General features: G+C 51.3%; 1 protein-coding gene across 1 annotated transcript in view; it reads left to right on the top strand.

Moving 5' to 3' along the window:
• Positions 1-13,274, top strand: part of SNX29 (sorting nexin 29) — a 478,692-nt gene extending 465,418 nt beyond the window's left edge. The window contains exon 21 of the mRNA XM_072942171.1: positions 12,999-13,274. Coding sequence (XP_072798272.1) covers positions 12,999-13,128 — 130 coding nt within the window. The 3' untranslated portion in view covers positions 13,129-13,274. The remainder of the gene's footprint in view (positions 1-12,998) is intronic.
• Positions 13,275-16,194: the final 2,920 nt, after the last annotated feature.

The raw sequence follows: 16,194 nt of genomic DNA, 5'->3' as shown, positions 1-16,194 counted from the left end.
ATGGACACAGCTGCGATCACACACAGCCACAGAGTTTAGAAAAGGGGTCAGAAAACCGTGGCCTACGAGCCAAGTTTCACCCACTGCCCGTTTTTGTAAATAAAGATTTATTGGTGCTCCCGTGTATTTACAGACTGTCTGAGTAGCTGCAACGGAGACCAGAGGGCGTGCGAAGCCTGAAATGCCTACTGTCAGACCCTTTAGAGAGAAAGTTGGCCCACCCCTGGACTCGAATACTGGGGCCGGTGTATGTGTAGTGACACGCAAAATCCGCAGGGTACACCGTTAGGAGGGAAAAGCAAGATGTAGCCCTGTGCACAAATGATCATTTTTAGAAGCAGCAAATGAGATACATGTCTACGCGGTGCGTATACGTACATGTCCTCACACAGATGCACACGCCGGCGTGTGTGCTGTGTGTGCAGGGGACAGCTCTAGAAAGGCGCATTGAAGAGTCACCTTGGAGGAGGCAGGTAGGGAGACGCACTTTTTATATGTTTCCTCTGCGTGCTTTTTCATTTTGCACCACTTCGGTGTTCTTCATTCAAGAAAATAATGAAATAAAATAATTTCTGTCAAAAAGTATGTTGAGGCCTAAGAATTAAGAGAAGGAAGGTGGAGGAAGGAATATCTTTTGCTTTATTTTCTTTACCTTTTTCAGAAAGGTGGAGCTACTATCTTTTTTTCTTTTTTTAATGGGACCTTTTTTTATTTGAATGATATTTTCATAACAGACCCTTCCTGGTAGTGGAAGGAAGCCTGCAAGAGAAACTCAGTTTGCCAGTTATATTTAGATGGAAGTAAATCTCCAGTTGAAACTGTAGAGGCGGAAAGGCTCGGGGCACCGTGGGCAGTGGTCTAAATGTGTCTGCATCTCAGGCCGAGTGACCTGTGCTCGTAAGTGGGTGCAGCCCAGTGTGGGGGGAGGGCGTCCTCATCTTCCGGGGGTGAGGCCTGAGCTAGTCTGGAATGATGAAGCCAGGGGCCACAGCTGCTAGAGAAACGTGGGAAAATCCCCAGTGCCGTCTGTGAGCCTCTCCCTCCAGTGAAGCTCCATGCACTGTGCTCAGATTTGCTCTCTTCCAAGGATAGTTTAAACTGTTTCTCCAGAGAGACTTGACGCTATCAAATGTTCATCCAGTTGGCCAAGCCACCAAAAACCCGCCTTTGAGATGCAGGGAATTGTTCTCTTTATAGCTGGTCTTTTAATTTGCGGCCCTCAGCCCTGGACTGCACAGCGGTTCACCTGGAGCGCTTCTGAAAAATACCGAGGCCCTGCCCAGTGCAGCGCCGCACTGGTGGAGGGAGCCTGGCCTCGTCCGCAGGCTGCAAGGAGCTGGGGTTTGTTCAGAGTGCAGTGGGCAGCCTCTGGGGGCAGTCATCAGGGCAGTGTGCTGGGATCAGCCTTCTGTTTTCAGAAGCTATCTATACCTGGTCAGAGGTGATGGTTCTAAGGCTGGCTGTGTGGTGTGGGCTGGGCCTTGGGGTGCCAGCCAGTGTGGTCGCAGACATCAGACTCACGGTTCTGTGATCTGTCTGGGATTTTTTGAATCCTTAGTGCACAACTGCAGTTCTTCCTAGGGGTGATGCTAGAGGAGGGAGACCTTTCAAGATCACGGTTGCCTGGAGCTACCCACCCGGGCTGTGCAGGGAGGCGGCACTGAGACAGTGGGCAAATAGGGATGGAAATGCAACATGACTGGAGACAGAGGAGACGGAGAAGACAACTCGGTCTTCTCCGAGCTTGCTGGGAAGGTGAGCAGCTGCACTGGTTACAAGCAGATCCAGTCCCTGAGAAACAGCTCAGACTCACTCCTGCTGGGCTGTGCCCCAGGCTGGCTCAGGCTCTGGGTGGCATGGGCCGGGCCCGCCTGGCGTGGACTCACCATCCCTGTGCAGAAGGAAGGAACCCGGTGAAAGTGTCCCTTGGGGGTCTCCAAGCAGCAGCTTATGACAAGGCGAACCTGGTAATAATGATCATTAAAGAAATTTAAATAGATGATGAGAGAGGAGCTGCAGAGATCTGGGGGGAGCATGGAAAGGCTCACGTAAGGCAAGTAAATTCACAAATTGCTAAATCTCCCCAGAACCCTGCGGGCCTTCTTTCTTCTGCAGACGCCACGCTGTCATCTGCCACTTAGCCCAGAGGATGAGAAGAGGGGCCTGGGCTTGTGCCCCGCCCTGTCACACAGGACACGAGTGATATCACACGGGTCCCTGCAGCTCTGGAAGGCACACTCCACAGTAACTTCCTGAGTTTCTGCATCTAAAACAAAATCCTCGCCTCCCAGGGTTGATGGGAGGGAGAAAGAGATACAGTAACAGTGCTGAGCCCTGCACCTGACACACAGCCAGCCCTCGGCAAACGGACCTGTCACAGCTACACGTCATCACTGTCACCACTCTCTTCCAGGCCACATCACCAACATCCGTGGCATTCCGTGCACAGAGTGCCTTGATTTAAAGGGACATCAGATCTCAAAGGAGGTTTATCTAGGAAGTAACCCTTTCATATGGAAAGACTGACTACAAGAAATGCCCAGGGAAAATGGGGAAACCTGCGCTCCCGCACTGCCAGTGGCCCTCCACGGAGGGCGGGGTCCGAGCTGTCTCTCGTCCCTTCTTCCCACCTGTGCGTATTTGCTCCGCTTTCTCCCCACGTGAGCCTGTGTCCCTCTTCTTTACCCCCGCCTGACTATGGCTCTCCTGTGTCATCTAGTTGTGGGCTCTGGGGTCAGTCTGTACTTCCCAGACCAGCCTCTGCTTCATACTCGCTTGGGGGACCCCGGGCAAGTGACTTAGCCTCTCCCCTTCACTGTCCACATCTGTGAAACAGAGGTGATGACCGCAGCCCCTCCTTCACGAGGCTGGTGTACAGATCGCGTGAGAACTTGTATCGTTTTCAGCCCAAGACTTGACAAGCAGTGGCCTTCTTTAATCCACCTGAAGAGTTAAATCTCTGAGTGCCTCTTGGGGTCAGGGGCTCTGGGGACCCAAAGAAGGACGAGACAGAGTCCTACCTTCAGAGAACCCTTGGTACTGCCGGGGCCACTTCTGGGTCACATCTGGATGGTGATACTCTGCAGACCCAGGTCAAATCAAGGGGCAGGAAAGAGAGGAAATGCTGCAGAGGCCTCCTTCCACAAACCCCCCGGATGCACTTGGCAGGGAGGAATCTTACTGGATGTTAGCGGAGTGACAGGCAGTGCGTGGGGAGAACTGGATCTCCACCAGGCGGTCCTGAGCCTGAAGACGTGCATACAGTGAAGTCGAAGACTGTATTGCCTGGTACACCTTGACCAGCGCCGTCTCCCATACTCCCCCAAGCCCCCGATGTGGGGGAAGGGCGAGGCCTCCCCCTCCCACCCCATAGACCTGAGGGCACAAGATGGAGAGAGGGCAGCCCTTCTCCAGGGTCTCCACATCCTGAAGGCAGAGCTCAGTTCTCACAACTCCTGCAAACACAGACTTCATCAGGGAGCCAGGTACCAGAGAACAGTGGCCACATCTTCTGCAGAAGGCCGCTCAGCCCCAGCTGTGTCCCAGGGTCCAGCAGAGCAGCAGGCGTGGCCCATGCGAAGCCACCTTCCAAGCGCAAAAGGCAGCTCCCAGCAAATGGAATATTGACCGGCTGTCTAAAGCCACTTTATAAGTGAAATGAAAAGCAGATCTCTCCCCGTGGTCATTTTCACTGACGGGTGGTTGAGACCATCGGATCAATTTCACCTGTGTGCTGGGGACGGGGACGCCATGGCAGTGTGTCCAAGAGGCTTATTAAAAAGAATGGTTCTCCCTAGGGCTCCCAGCAGGGGCTGCTTCCACAGACGTGGCCTCCCTTGGCACCTGGATGGTGGCCAGCAGTGGGGAGAGATTGATGAGACTGGCGAGTTTCTGAAGTAATGATGAATGTGTCTCAGTATAGAAGACCAGGCAGGAAGAGAGGGCTCGTTGCCTTGGCTCCAGTCCCCTAGACCTGCAGGAGAGGAGGGGAGGCGCGATGGGGACACTTGGGCTGTCTCCTGGGCAACCAGCGGGTCTCAAGTGGCTGTTTGTCCACTGCCTTCCAGCTGAGGGCCCAGGTCCAGCTGAGCTGAGCGCCAGGTGCAATGTGTCAGCCATGGGGAAACAGCGTCCCCAGAGAGCTCCCCACCTCTGTGACAGCAAGTCCCTATGGCCCAGGACAGCTGGCATCTTGTGGGTTTGGGGAAGGCAGACTCTGTGTCATTTTCTCCCTGGTTTCCTGCCCACTGGTTTGAACTGGGTTTCCAGGACTGTCCCTTGCTGGACCCAGAAATGACTCCAGCAGCACCAGACCCAAAGGACAGGACAGGACTCAGTTATGACCTGAGGACAGTTTTCTCAGAGGGAGAATGAGCCACACTGGAGGTTGGCCAAAGCCAAGTTCAGAAGCAGGTGAAGGACAGGGACATTTCCTAAGCACCCCCTGTGGTGCCCTGCTCTGTCCTAGCGCTGAATGTCATTCCTCAGCTGTGTCACACAAACCTACCAGAGACAATCCTGTGACATCCTTCCTCCCTTTTTTTTTAAGTGCCTTTTTAAAAAATTAAAATACAGTCAGTTACAATGTGTCAGTTTCTGGTGTACAGCTCAGTGTCCCAGCCATGCATATACATACATATATTCCTTTTCATATTCTTTTTCGTTAAAGGTTATTATAAGATGTTGAATATAGTTCCCTGTGCTACACAGAAGAAACCTTTTTAAAATCTATTTTTATATATGGTGGCTAACATTTGTAAATCTCAAACTCCCAACTTTATCCCTTCCCACCCTCTTTCCCTTGGTAACCGTAAGACTGTTTACTATGTCTGTGAGTCTGTTTCTGTTTTGTAGATAAGTTCATGGTGTTCTTTTTCTTTCTTTTTCTTTTTAAGATTCCACAAATGAGTGATATCATATGATACTTTTCTTTCTCTTTCTGGCTTACTTCACTTAGAATGACATTCTCCATGTTGCTGCAAATGGCATTATTTTATTCTTTTTCATAGCTGAGTGGTATTCCGTTGTATAAATATGCCTCAACTTCTTTATACAGTCATCTGTCATTGGACATTTAGGTTGTTTCCATGTCTTGGCTATTGTAAATAGTGCTGCTATGAACATTGGGGTGCAGGTGTCTTTTGGAATTAAGAGTTCCCTCTGGATATATGCCCAGCAGTGGGATTGCTGGATCACATGGTAAGTCTATTTTTAGTTTTTTGGGATATCTCCATACTGTTTTCCATAATGGCTGCACCAAACTGCATTCCCACCAGCAGTGTAGGAGGGTTCCCTTTTCTCCACATCCTCTCCAGCATTTATCATTCATGGACTTTTGAATGATGGCCATTCTGAGTGGTGTGAGGTGATACTTCATTGTAGTTTTGATTTGCATTTCTCTGATAATTAGTGATATTGAGCACCTTTTCATGTGCCTCTTGCCCATTTGTATGTCTTCATTGGAGAATTGCTTGTTTAGGTCTTCTGCCCGTTTTTGGATTGCGTTGTTTGTTTTTTTGCTATTAAGTTGTAGGAGCTGTTTATATATTCTGGAGATTAAGCCTTTGTCAGTCGCATCATTTGTAAATATTTTTTCCCATTCTGTAGGTTGTTGTTTTGCTTATGGTTTCCTTTGGTGTGCAAAAGCTTGTAAGTTTAATTAGGTCCCGTTTATTTATTTTTGCTCTTATTTCTGTTGCCTGGGTAGACTGCCTTGGGAGAACATTGCTAAGATTTATGTCAGAGAATGATTTGCCTATGTTTTTCTTCTAGGAAATTTCTTGTGTCTTGTCTTACATTTAAGTCTTTAAGCCATTTTGCGTTTATTTTTGTGTATGGTGTGAGGGAGTGTTCTAACTTCATTGATCTACATACTGCTGTCCAGTTTTCCCAACACCACTTGCTGAAAAGACTGTCTTTTCTCCATTGTATATTCTTGCCTCCTTTGTCGAAGATTAATTGACCATAGATCTGTGGGTTTATTTCTGGGCTCTCTTTTCTGTTCCATTGATCCATATGTCTGTTTTATGCCAATACCATGCTGTTTTGATTACTGTAGCTCTGTAGTATTGTCTGAAGTCTGGGAGGGTTATTCCTCCAGCTTCATTCTTTTTCTTCAGTACTGCTTTGGCAATTCTGGGTCTCTTGTGATTCCATATAAATTTTAGGATTGTTTATTCTAGTTCTGTAAAAAAATGTCCTGGGTGATTTGATGGAGATCACATTAAATCTGTAGATTGCTTTGGGTACTATGGCCATTTTAATGATACTGATTCTTCCAATTCAAGAGCATGGGATATCTTTCCATTTCTTTGAGTCATCATTAATTTCCTTAATCAGTGTTTTGTAGTTCTCCATGTATAAGTCTTTCATCTCCTTTCAGATTTATTCCTAAGTATTTTATTGTTTTGGATGCAATTTTAAAAGGGATTGTTTCTTTACTTTCTTTTCCTGCTAATTCATTGTTAGTCTAAAGAAATGCAACTGATTTTTGTATGTTAATCTTGTATCCTGCTGCCTTGCCAAATTCTTTTATCAGCCATAGTTGTGTTCATGAAAGTGCCATTTTTAAAACAGCCTTATTGAGTTCACATACCGTACAATTCACCCCATCTTAAATGCACACAAATCAATACTTTTTAATATATTTACAGATACCTGCAACAATTACCACCAGTCAGTTTTAGTACATTTTCATCACTTGGGAAAGAAAGCCGACATCTCCCTTGCTGCAAGCAACCACATGTTTGCTTTCTGTCTCTAAGGATTGCCCTGTTGTGGGTGTGCACACGAACTGAACCATGATATGGGGACTTTGGAGTCTAGCATTTCTCAGCACAGTATTTGCAAGGTCCATCCATGCTGTAGCTCAGGGAGGAGGCAACATTTTCTCTCACCTCCCTCAGGGTTTTTCAGTTGGGCCTGAATCAAAATGACTTCAGACGGAACCACAGAAGACATAAACCATGTTTACAGAGGTGTCACGTGAGACTGGAGCCTCATAAGGAGGTGACAACCCAAAGCCATGGCCCGGCCAAACCTTCCTTCTCTTCTCTGACCTGATTTTATATCGGGTTGAACAGAGAGAGTTAGTTGTGGAAAAGTAACTTAATTATATGAGGAGAACAAAGGAAGGCAATTTTTTTTTAACAAAATCCATTTGTACAGAAGTCTCTCTGCCTTGTCTCCTCGTCCTCAGTGATAAGAATGTTACTTTCCTTCTGGTACAGGGAGGAAAGACATCTTTCACATGGGAACTTCATCTCCTGCTTCAGAGGGGAAAAGAAGGGGGAAGGTCAGATTGTTTACTTGCATTTGCTGCTTTTCAAGTGCCTTAAACCCTAAAATTGTCAGTATGCAGGGCAGCATTTTGGGGAGGGGGTGGAATATTCTGCCACCGTCAGCTGTATCAGGGCTTCGATCTTTTTCTGGCTGAGTAATATTCCACCTTATGGGTGGACCACAGTTTGGTTCTCCTTCCTCCCACCCACACTTGAGTGGTTTGTACTTTCTGGCTGTTGTGAACGATGCTCTTGCAACATTCACGTGCTCGTTTCCGTGTGGATGTGTTTCCATTTCTCTTGGGTCTATGCTGAGAAGTAGAGATGCCAGGTCCTAGGGTAACTCTGTGTTTTATCATCAGAGGAGCTGCCAGACTGTTTTCCAAAGCTGCACTATTTAACGGTCCCTCCAGCAGTGCAGGGGCTTCTGACTTCCCCACCTCCTCACCTGCATTCTTTATTGTCTTTTTGCTAGCAGCCGTCCTAGTAGGGGTGACGGGGTGTCTCACCGTGGTGTTGATAACGCATTTCCTGACCGCTGATGGCGCTGAGCATCCTGGCATGTGCTGATGGGTCATGGGCACCTTGTCTCTGGAGAAGTGGCTGTTCAGATGCTTTACCCCCTTGATTTTACTGTGATGTGACCTCTTCTTACAGTCCCAGGGAGCGTCAGTGACCAGTCCAGGTAGTCAGCTTGTAAATGACAGTCTAGCCAGGGAAGGGGACGAGGTCACTGTCTCCTGGGAGACCCAGAGTGAATGAGAGGTGCTCATTCCTGCTGAAGAAGCAGAGACTTAAAAAAAAAAGCCTTTCTCAGTCAAGTTTATTGAGACTGAAGTAAAATTTGTATGTGGCAAAATTTGCCTTTATTACATAGTTCTGTGAGTTTTGATAAATACGTGGAGTCACGTCACCACCCCCACCAGGATACAGAACAGCCTGTCCGGCCCCTGGCATTCCCTAGTGCCCCCTGCGTAGTCAGCCCCCGGGCGCCCGCTGCCGTGTCTCCCTTTTCCAGAATGTCACATGAGTGGAATCAGATGGAGTGTAGCCTTTGAGCCCGGCTTCTGTCATCTAGCATAATTCTGAGATTTATCCTTGTTGCCAAGCACACACATTTTGAAGGAGAGAACACTCACTCAGTATTGGAGGTGGCAATTGAACCCGGGGTGATATATAGGAATTTTAAAAATTAAGTAATATGCATTAAATCCATGCTTATGGATATTTTTGTATAGGCCAAAGTAACCTAAAGATAAAGGTAAAGACAAATCTTGAACAGTACATAGGAAATATGGGGGGGGGCAGTGGAAAGCATAAAAGATGATAAAAGTAGAATCTGGGAAACATTGTTTGCATGGTCTGATCACAGCTCTGGGCGGGGTGACCGTGGGCACCAAAGCGGCCGCCACCTCCATCACTGACCTTGGTACCAGAGGGGCTTCAGGATCACCCGGACTGTTGACGGTGACGTCCTGTTTGTGGGGCTGGAACCCAGCCCAGAGGGCGTGCCCTCCAAGTGGAGAATGGACAGCACTGTAGTAAGATCGCCCCTAACCTAAGTGCAGTGTGTCCTCAAAGCAGTGGCTTATATTCTGAGATTTTATAATTTTATTACCGTCATGTTAGTGTCGGTGGCCGTGCAAAGCGAGGGTAGTTGGGTTGTGTTCATGTGCATTATTTAGGTGGCAAGTTTAGCAACCTAATGTGCTGAGTTCTGCTGCCGTCATGTGGTCTCACCACAGGCTGCGTGCACACCTCCGGAGGAGCGTTTTGTAAAACCCACAGAGCGGGCGTGTCTGTGTCACCTCGAGGCCTTCTTGGGGCCTGCGTTGCCTGGCAGACTCGGCCCTTTCCTTCCCGGCCCTCCGCTGAGCCTTTCTCCGCCCCTGGGACCCGCCCCGCCCCCGGCTCTCATGCTGTGTAGTCTCCGTCTGCTCCTTTATTTGGCCCTCTCTCCCTCCGCCACCCTCACCCCGGTCTGAGCAGCTTGAAGGTAGAAATAGACTCCTGCTTTGATCTCCAGGGAAGCTGTGGTTTGGTCTTCATTGCAGGATGTCCACGATTTTTCTGCCCTTGTTCACAGACATACCTTAAGGCCAAACATCCACCTATTTGCTCACTTATTTCTTTAAGCAGCCTCCAAACATCCCTGCCAAACACCCGTTTCTCTCCTATCTCTGCAGAGTGTTAGGGCCTGTGTTCCGGAAAGACTGGTCTCTTCAGAGAGGGTCCTTCCTCTGCCTCCAGCCCCATCCCCCCAGGTCAGATGTAAGACTTGAGTTGCGTTGGAAAGAGGAATGGGAGGTCGCGTGGTGTATTTCTGTAGTTTGTGAAATCTTTGAACAGCCTCTGCCCTCTTCCCTTGATATACCGATGCCTCTACCATCAAAGTTCTTAAGATTTGGCTTGCCAGCCTTTGCATCTTTATTTTAGTGATCTTGGGGCCTTGAAAGAGCCAAATCCATTCCTGTTGGTAACAGACTCAATATGTGTTGAATGACGTATGAACAGTAGGCAGGGCCAGTGTTATCCCCTTTTCACAGATCGGAAAACTGAGTCTCGGGGAGGTTGTATATCTTCCCCCAAGGTCCTAAAGTGTCTGACTGAAGGCACCAGCTTTTCTGACTTTAAATATTATTCCATGCAGCCTTAGGAAATCCATTCTTATGGTGGAAGTGGGGCCTTTCTTGCCTCCACTCCTGCAAAATTGGGGTAGACGTAGCGTCTGCATTAAAACTAATCGGGCGGATCAGGACCGTAATTTTACCATGCTCCCTGGTTCCGCTCCTGCCCAGACCAAGAGCCACAAGCCCACTTTGTTATAAAAATGCCAGCTGGAGCAAAGAGCTTCTCAGGGGCCTGATTTCTCTCTGTGGGGCTGGGTAAGAAAGGGCACCATCTTCCTCTAGGTCTCACTAGTGCACAAAGCAGGGAGTCAGCGGCTAACAAAGGCTGTGAGCGATGAGAATTGGAGTCTGAGGACGTGAGATGTGGTGGCTGCACTGAGCCCTAGTGTATTATTTAGGGCTGTCCTTGTAAACGTGAGACCTTTCCTGGAAGCTACCTGTGCACAGCCCTAGGCTCTGCTGATGGACCTCAGTCCTGGGGTGCACGTGGCCTTGGCCCTGGCTCTCTCTTAGAGGGAGGGGACCCAGGGAAGATCCCAGGTGCCCTTCGCATTCAGAGCATCCCTATCTTTTCCTCCATCCACCCCAGACCCCTGCCTCCTCTAAGTAAATACTTATACACAATCCCATGCTTTTGGATGCTGCTGGTAAACCATGTGCGGTTGGTTAAGAGCATGGCCCTTATGTTGACAATATGTTGTACAGGTTTCTAGAACTCATCTTAACTGAAACATCGTCATGCACGTTGGTTAATAACTCCCCTCTTGCCCCTCCCCCAGCATCTAATAACCACCATTCTGGTCTTTGGTTCTCTGAGTCTGACCTTTCAGGTGCCTCCTACAAGTGGAATCATACAGTAATGTCCTCATGCCTGGTTTATTTCACTTTGCATACTGTCTTCAGCATTCACCCTTGTTGTCACATATGTCAGAATTTCCTTCTTTTTTAAGACTGAATAATACTCCGTTGTATGGATAGACCACTGTCTTTGGGGGGGCTTTTTCGGATGCATTCATGGAAATGTACGTTGTCTGCACATCTTTGCTTTTGTGACTAGTGCTGTGCTGAACGTGGGCATGCACCTGTCTCTTCCAGACCCTGATTTCTGTTTGGCATGAATACCCAGAGGGAGGGTTACTGGACCATCGGGTGGTTCTATTTGTAATTTTTGAGGCCCCCCCGATACTGTTCTCCCCAGCCGCTGTACCATTTTACACTCCCACCAACAGTGTGCAGGGGGCCCACGTTCTCCGCGGCCTCACCAACCCTTGGCGTCTTAAATGATAGCCGTCCTGACAGGTGTGAGGTGATCCCTTACCGTGGTTGTGGTGTGCATCCCTTCTATTAAAAAATGGGCTAAAGACCTGAAGAGACATTTCTCCAAAGAAGACACACAAATGGCCAACAAGCGTATAGAAATATTAGTTTTTGACCTATGAGAAGGGAAGTTCCGTGTGGTTCGGCCTTATCTATGCCAGTGACTCTTCACGCTCCTCTCCTGCTCAGCTCTTTCAGCAGAACCAGACCTGTTGATCCACCTGATAGTTACTGTGGCCTCCTGCTTCCCCTGGACTTTCTGCAGCTGACATCCACTCGCTGTGTCCCCATCTACACCCATCCTCCAGCAGCCTCACCGCCACCTCCTCCCCTCCTGTGTTTCTAGGAATTATTGCCGCAGCCTCCGCCCGAGTCCTACCCTGTGCATCCTCGCCACCAACACGGCTCAGCTCCCTGTCACTGCTTGCTGTCCCCCATGCCCAGCACTGTTCTAAGGGACTGTCGCCAGCCCCCTAGTCTGTGCCCTGAAGAGGGTCCCCAGGTGCCGGGCTAGGCCTGCTGACAAACAGCATCCTAGTAGTTCCTCACTCCACCGCTGAGGGACATCCTGTCTCCAGGACAGTGAAGTAGCTGCACCACATCTGCCCAGCTCCAGGCCCACCCGTCCCACCACAGGGCCCTTCTGCCTTCACATCTAGAGGGCTCTTCTCCCAGCCAACCATCCAACTCACTTCTGCTCCTCTTTCACAGCTCCTGCTCTTCCTCCTCCAGGAAGCCCTCCCTGATTACCCCAATGACCCACACCCTGTGCCCAGCCCAGAATACTTGGTGTTTACCCCCAAAGCATCTACTGTGCTCCACTGTCATGATGTGCTCCAGGGGTCTGCCTAGTCCTGCCCGTACCCGGTGAGATGGTGGGTTCAAACTCACATTAACCTCTGTACCCTCCTCAGTGTCGAGCATGGGTTCTGGCAACACAGCTCTTGTTTTTTGACCGGTGACTCTAGCCAGGCATCAGCTTGATCCCTGCAACACTCAAATTAATTCTACCTTTATTCCAGCCTGGAAGCCACGGCTCAAAGCCACTGAGGTACTTGCCCAAGGAAACAGTGAGTTAGCGGCAGGACCTGCGGGCGTTCTGGCTCAGAGGCCCCACCCTTATCCCCGGCCCTATACCCGACACCGTAGGTGCGGGCATCCTGGCCCTGCTGACTGGTAACTGTCCCCTCACGCCAGCCAGGCCCCAACCTCTCCTGGGCTCTCCCAGGAGCCCGCTCCTCCGGGGCCCGAAAGACTCTGGTCACTACGGGCAGGGCGCCTCCTGGCCTCACACATCACGCCATGTCCCCGTGTTGAATGGCTCCTGCTGTCTATGGTGATGGTGTTTTAGAACTGACATCAGTGACCCCCCCCATCTTAGACACGTAAGCTGTTTCCCACCCGGTGCTGTGGTGAACGCCCTCACAGTTAGGCGTTGACTGACATCCTGATCATTCTCTTAGGATCAGCACCATCAGCATCCCCTCTCCTGGGTTCATGCTTCTTCTAGACTTTAAACGCAATATTCTCCAACGCATTTTTTTCCTTTGGCTTTAAAACGTACCTTGGCTGGAAGACAAGTAAAAATGGGGAGAAGAAAGCCAGGGCTGGTAACTTCTTTCATGGCCCGAAAAGAGGGTCCAGCCCTGTGGCCCCACAGCCATGCCAGATACCACTGCAGGACACGGTCTCCGTGACAATATGGACTCCCACATCTCCATGCTGCTTGGACCCCCTGACTTAACCCGATTCTCCCCGCTCTGTCTTACAGCGACATTACCCCTCCTGGAGAACCGCTGAACAAGAACAGCCGGCCCAAAGTGGCACCCCGCTTCCCCAAGCTGTCCCGGGGTCACCCCAGGGAGACCCGCAACGTGGAGCCCCAGAGCGGCGACCTCTGACCTCGGCGGCATCCCAGACTCGGGCCCTACGTGCTGCGCCAGCCGCCCCCACCCCGGAGTGACGACCCTGTCCGCCCGGTGAACCCCAGAGAGCACACCTTCCCCACCAGTCACATGACACCCTGATTAAACTGGGCAGTGTGAGAGCCGGGCGTCCTCGCTGGACGGACTCCGACCCGCGGGCGCCGCTCTCCCCTGGCCCTGCCCTGGGCAGCGAGGGCTTTCCGTTCCCCTTCCTCCAGCTCAGGGGCCAGCGGTGGGGTGGGCGCCAGGTCGGGCACGGAGTGCCCTGGTGGAGATGCACAAGTCTGATGTTTCATTTGGTCAGAAGGTTCATTCAGAAACCACCCCTTGCCTCTTCCCCACGTGGGAAGTCGAATGACTGTTACCCTTTTCTTCTTAATGAATGGCCTGCTGCAGCCCAGGGACGTGGAGGGTTTGGGTGGGGGCTTGTTCCTTTGCAGGCCCTCCCCGCCAGTGGACAGTAGTTCTTGCTGCCATGCTTCATGGGGACAGCCCCATAGCTTTTGTGAGGAGGAGCCGTCAGTGATGCTGAACTGTGGTTCTTGGAGAACTTCCCCTACCTCCTTATGGTTCCTCCATTTAGGAAACCTGGGGCCACCCAGGCCCCTGTGCACCTGGTGACCCTGGGCGGAGAGCCCTGGGTTAGCCCAGAATCGGTGGCCTGGGCCTTGACAGCCAAGAGGAGAGGCCTCGAGGCTGTGAGAGACTCCAGGAGGCACTACAGGGGGGCCTGGCTCCAGGGCTCTGTGGAGCTCAGCGTGGCTCTCGGTGAACTTGGACACAGCATCCACTCCACATAGATCATGATTGTCCCCTAAAGACACAGATTTGCAACACAGCCTCCTCTCGTGGGAACAGGGCCCTGTGTGCCCCCGAGGTGGATTCCTGCCGCCTCAGAGCCGGGCCCCTTGGCAGGTGGGAGCAGGAGGCCCCTCCGACACTCCCACGTCAGGTCGCCTCTCGGGCCCAGAGCTGTTCGGCCAGTTTTAACATCCAGAATCATGAAGTTGTCTCCCGCCCTGACAAGCGCTCCTGCAGTAATGAAGAGAGACATTTTCTGGGGGACACTGACTACATAGGGAGAAGTTTGACCCGAAGAGGCTAGAGTCGTAGGGGAATTAATGATGTAAACACATGTGAAAGGTGGTCAGTAGAAAGCTGACTGTGGGCTCTGCCTGGAACTGTTTCAACTCATCACCTTACAAGTTGGCGAGCGACCCTGGGTAAGCATTGAGCCCTTCCCCAGTGGTGAACTGGAAGGAATCCGCTGTGTCTTCCCCCGTCAGCCAGAGGGAACCTTGTCAGAGCAGTTAAGTAGAGCAGAAATGCCTCACGCACAGCCCTCTGGAGACTCGCGGAGGCCTGAGGAACTTCTGAGGGGACATTCTACCAGGTGAGCCGGACCCACGCGAGCGAACGAGCCTGCCGTTCTCCACGGATGGGCGCGGGAGTGCGTGTGGCTGGGGCCCTTTTGCCGAGGTATTTCCACTACACACACACTCCGCTTGAATCCACACACACTCCGCTTGAATCCCAAGTCCCACAGTGCAGACTGGCCGTGAACACAGAGCCCTCCTGGGCCAAATCATCCTCCGGGACCCTCTGAAAACTCCAGCTGCGCCAGAGCCCTGCTCCAGAGCCCTGCCCCCACATTTGGGTCCTTCCACAGTGGTCACTTTGACACCAGGTGGCGGGCTGGCCCAGCAGACTCTGCACCCAATTTGTCGCCTCTGTGTACGAGACACGGAACAGAACCCCCCGACATTCCCAGGGCTCGAGGTTCTGATCAACCAGCCTTTTCTGGTACCTGATCCGCCAAAACACATCTGCGTGTGAATCTGACCTCACTTCCACCCGCCCCGCCAGGAACCGGCTCTGACATTCTGCGCAGGGAGTGAAACAGAGCGACCACAACAGAAGGTGCCCAGAGCTATGGCGGACAAGCACGTCTCAGCCTGTACTTACAGAGGAGAAACTCTGCCTGCCTCTCCATTTCTTAAAGATTATTCACAGAAAACTTGCCCTGATCTCCCAAAATGTGGACTGTAAAACCATGTTCTTGGGCACCCCCGGACCCTCCAGGCTGCTTGCTATCTGTACCCCCATTTTTGTCATCATGCAAAAACCTCGACCTGGTCTTTAGCACACAGACCCCTCCCTCGGATTTTAGCTCAGATTCGCACGTGACATGCACATCACAGCACCGCCTCAAAGCCTTAACTTTGGAAGCCCACGCGTGTCCTGCAATGACTCAGTCCATCCAGCTGCTCAAAATACTCCCACCCAGCTCTCCACGGTGGCAGGGCGGACTTAGAAGGGGCAGAGGCCCCAGTTCGTCAAGAAAGAGAATAAAACGCCAAGGTCCAGGCTGAGATCTGGTGCACAAAACGCCACCTCCTGAGGACGTGTCATCGTCTGCCCTTCAACCCAGGTCCAATTCAGAGGCTGAGATGTCCTCCACCCGCCCCGAGCCACCAAGGGGAGAGAGCCCCGTAGAAAGGACAAGTGGACATTGCTTCTGTCTCCTTAAGCTGGTTAGAAGATTCTTTGGTGCCTCCAAAGTTGGCATCTGAGAGAGGAAATTCTCCCCATTCAGAGAGGAGCCCCCAGCGCCACACCTGTACTAAAGGAAGAGTCCCCGGCCACTGCCCGGCTGTCTGCTCAGGAGCTGTGCCAGCAAGAAAAGGGCAGCACCTCAGCAGGGCCCATCTGCCATCATCTTGCTTGTTCCCCAACCCATGAAAAGCAGGGCTGGGCAGGGATGTCTCCCTGAAAAGAGAGGACCAACGCTCCCAGGAAGGGAGGTCGGAGGCTGGGAACCTGCTCAGCCACCCCTCCCGCAGCCGGACAGAGACTCCAGCCCTTCAGACCGGCTCCTGGCTACCCGGTGGTGGCTGTCACTCCCCTGGTGGTCGCCTTTAGCACCATCACCAGGCCCATCCAGGCTTCCTGGTTACAAAAAGGAGCACCTGACTGAGCTGTAGAGACGCGATACCACCTTGTGAGACCCCAAAGAGGCCGGAACGCTGAGAGGGAGGGACC

The sequence above is a fragment of the Vicugna pacos genome, chromosome 18 (assembly GCF_048564905.1).
Source record: "Vicugna pacos chromosome 18, VicPac4, whole genome shotgun sequence".
Classification (NCBI taxonomy): Eukaryota; Metazoa; Chordata; class Mammalia; order Artiodactyla; family Camelidae; genus Vicugna; species Vicugna pacos.
Note: the sequence above shows the minus strand (reverse complement) of the source record. Positions and strands in the feature narration are given on the sequence as shown.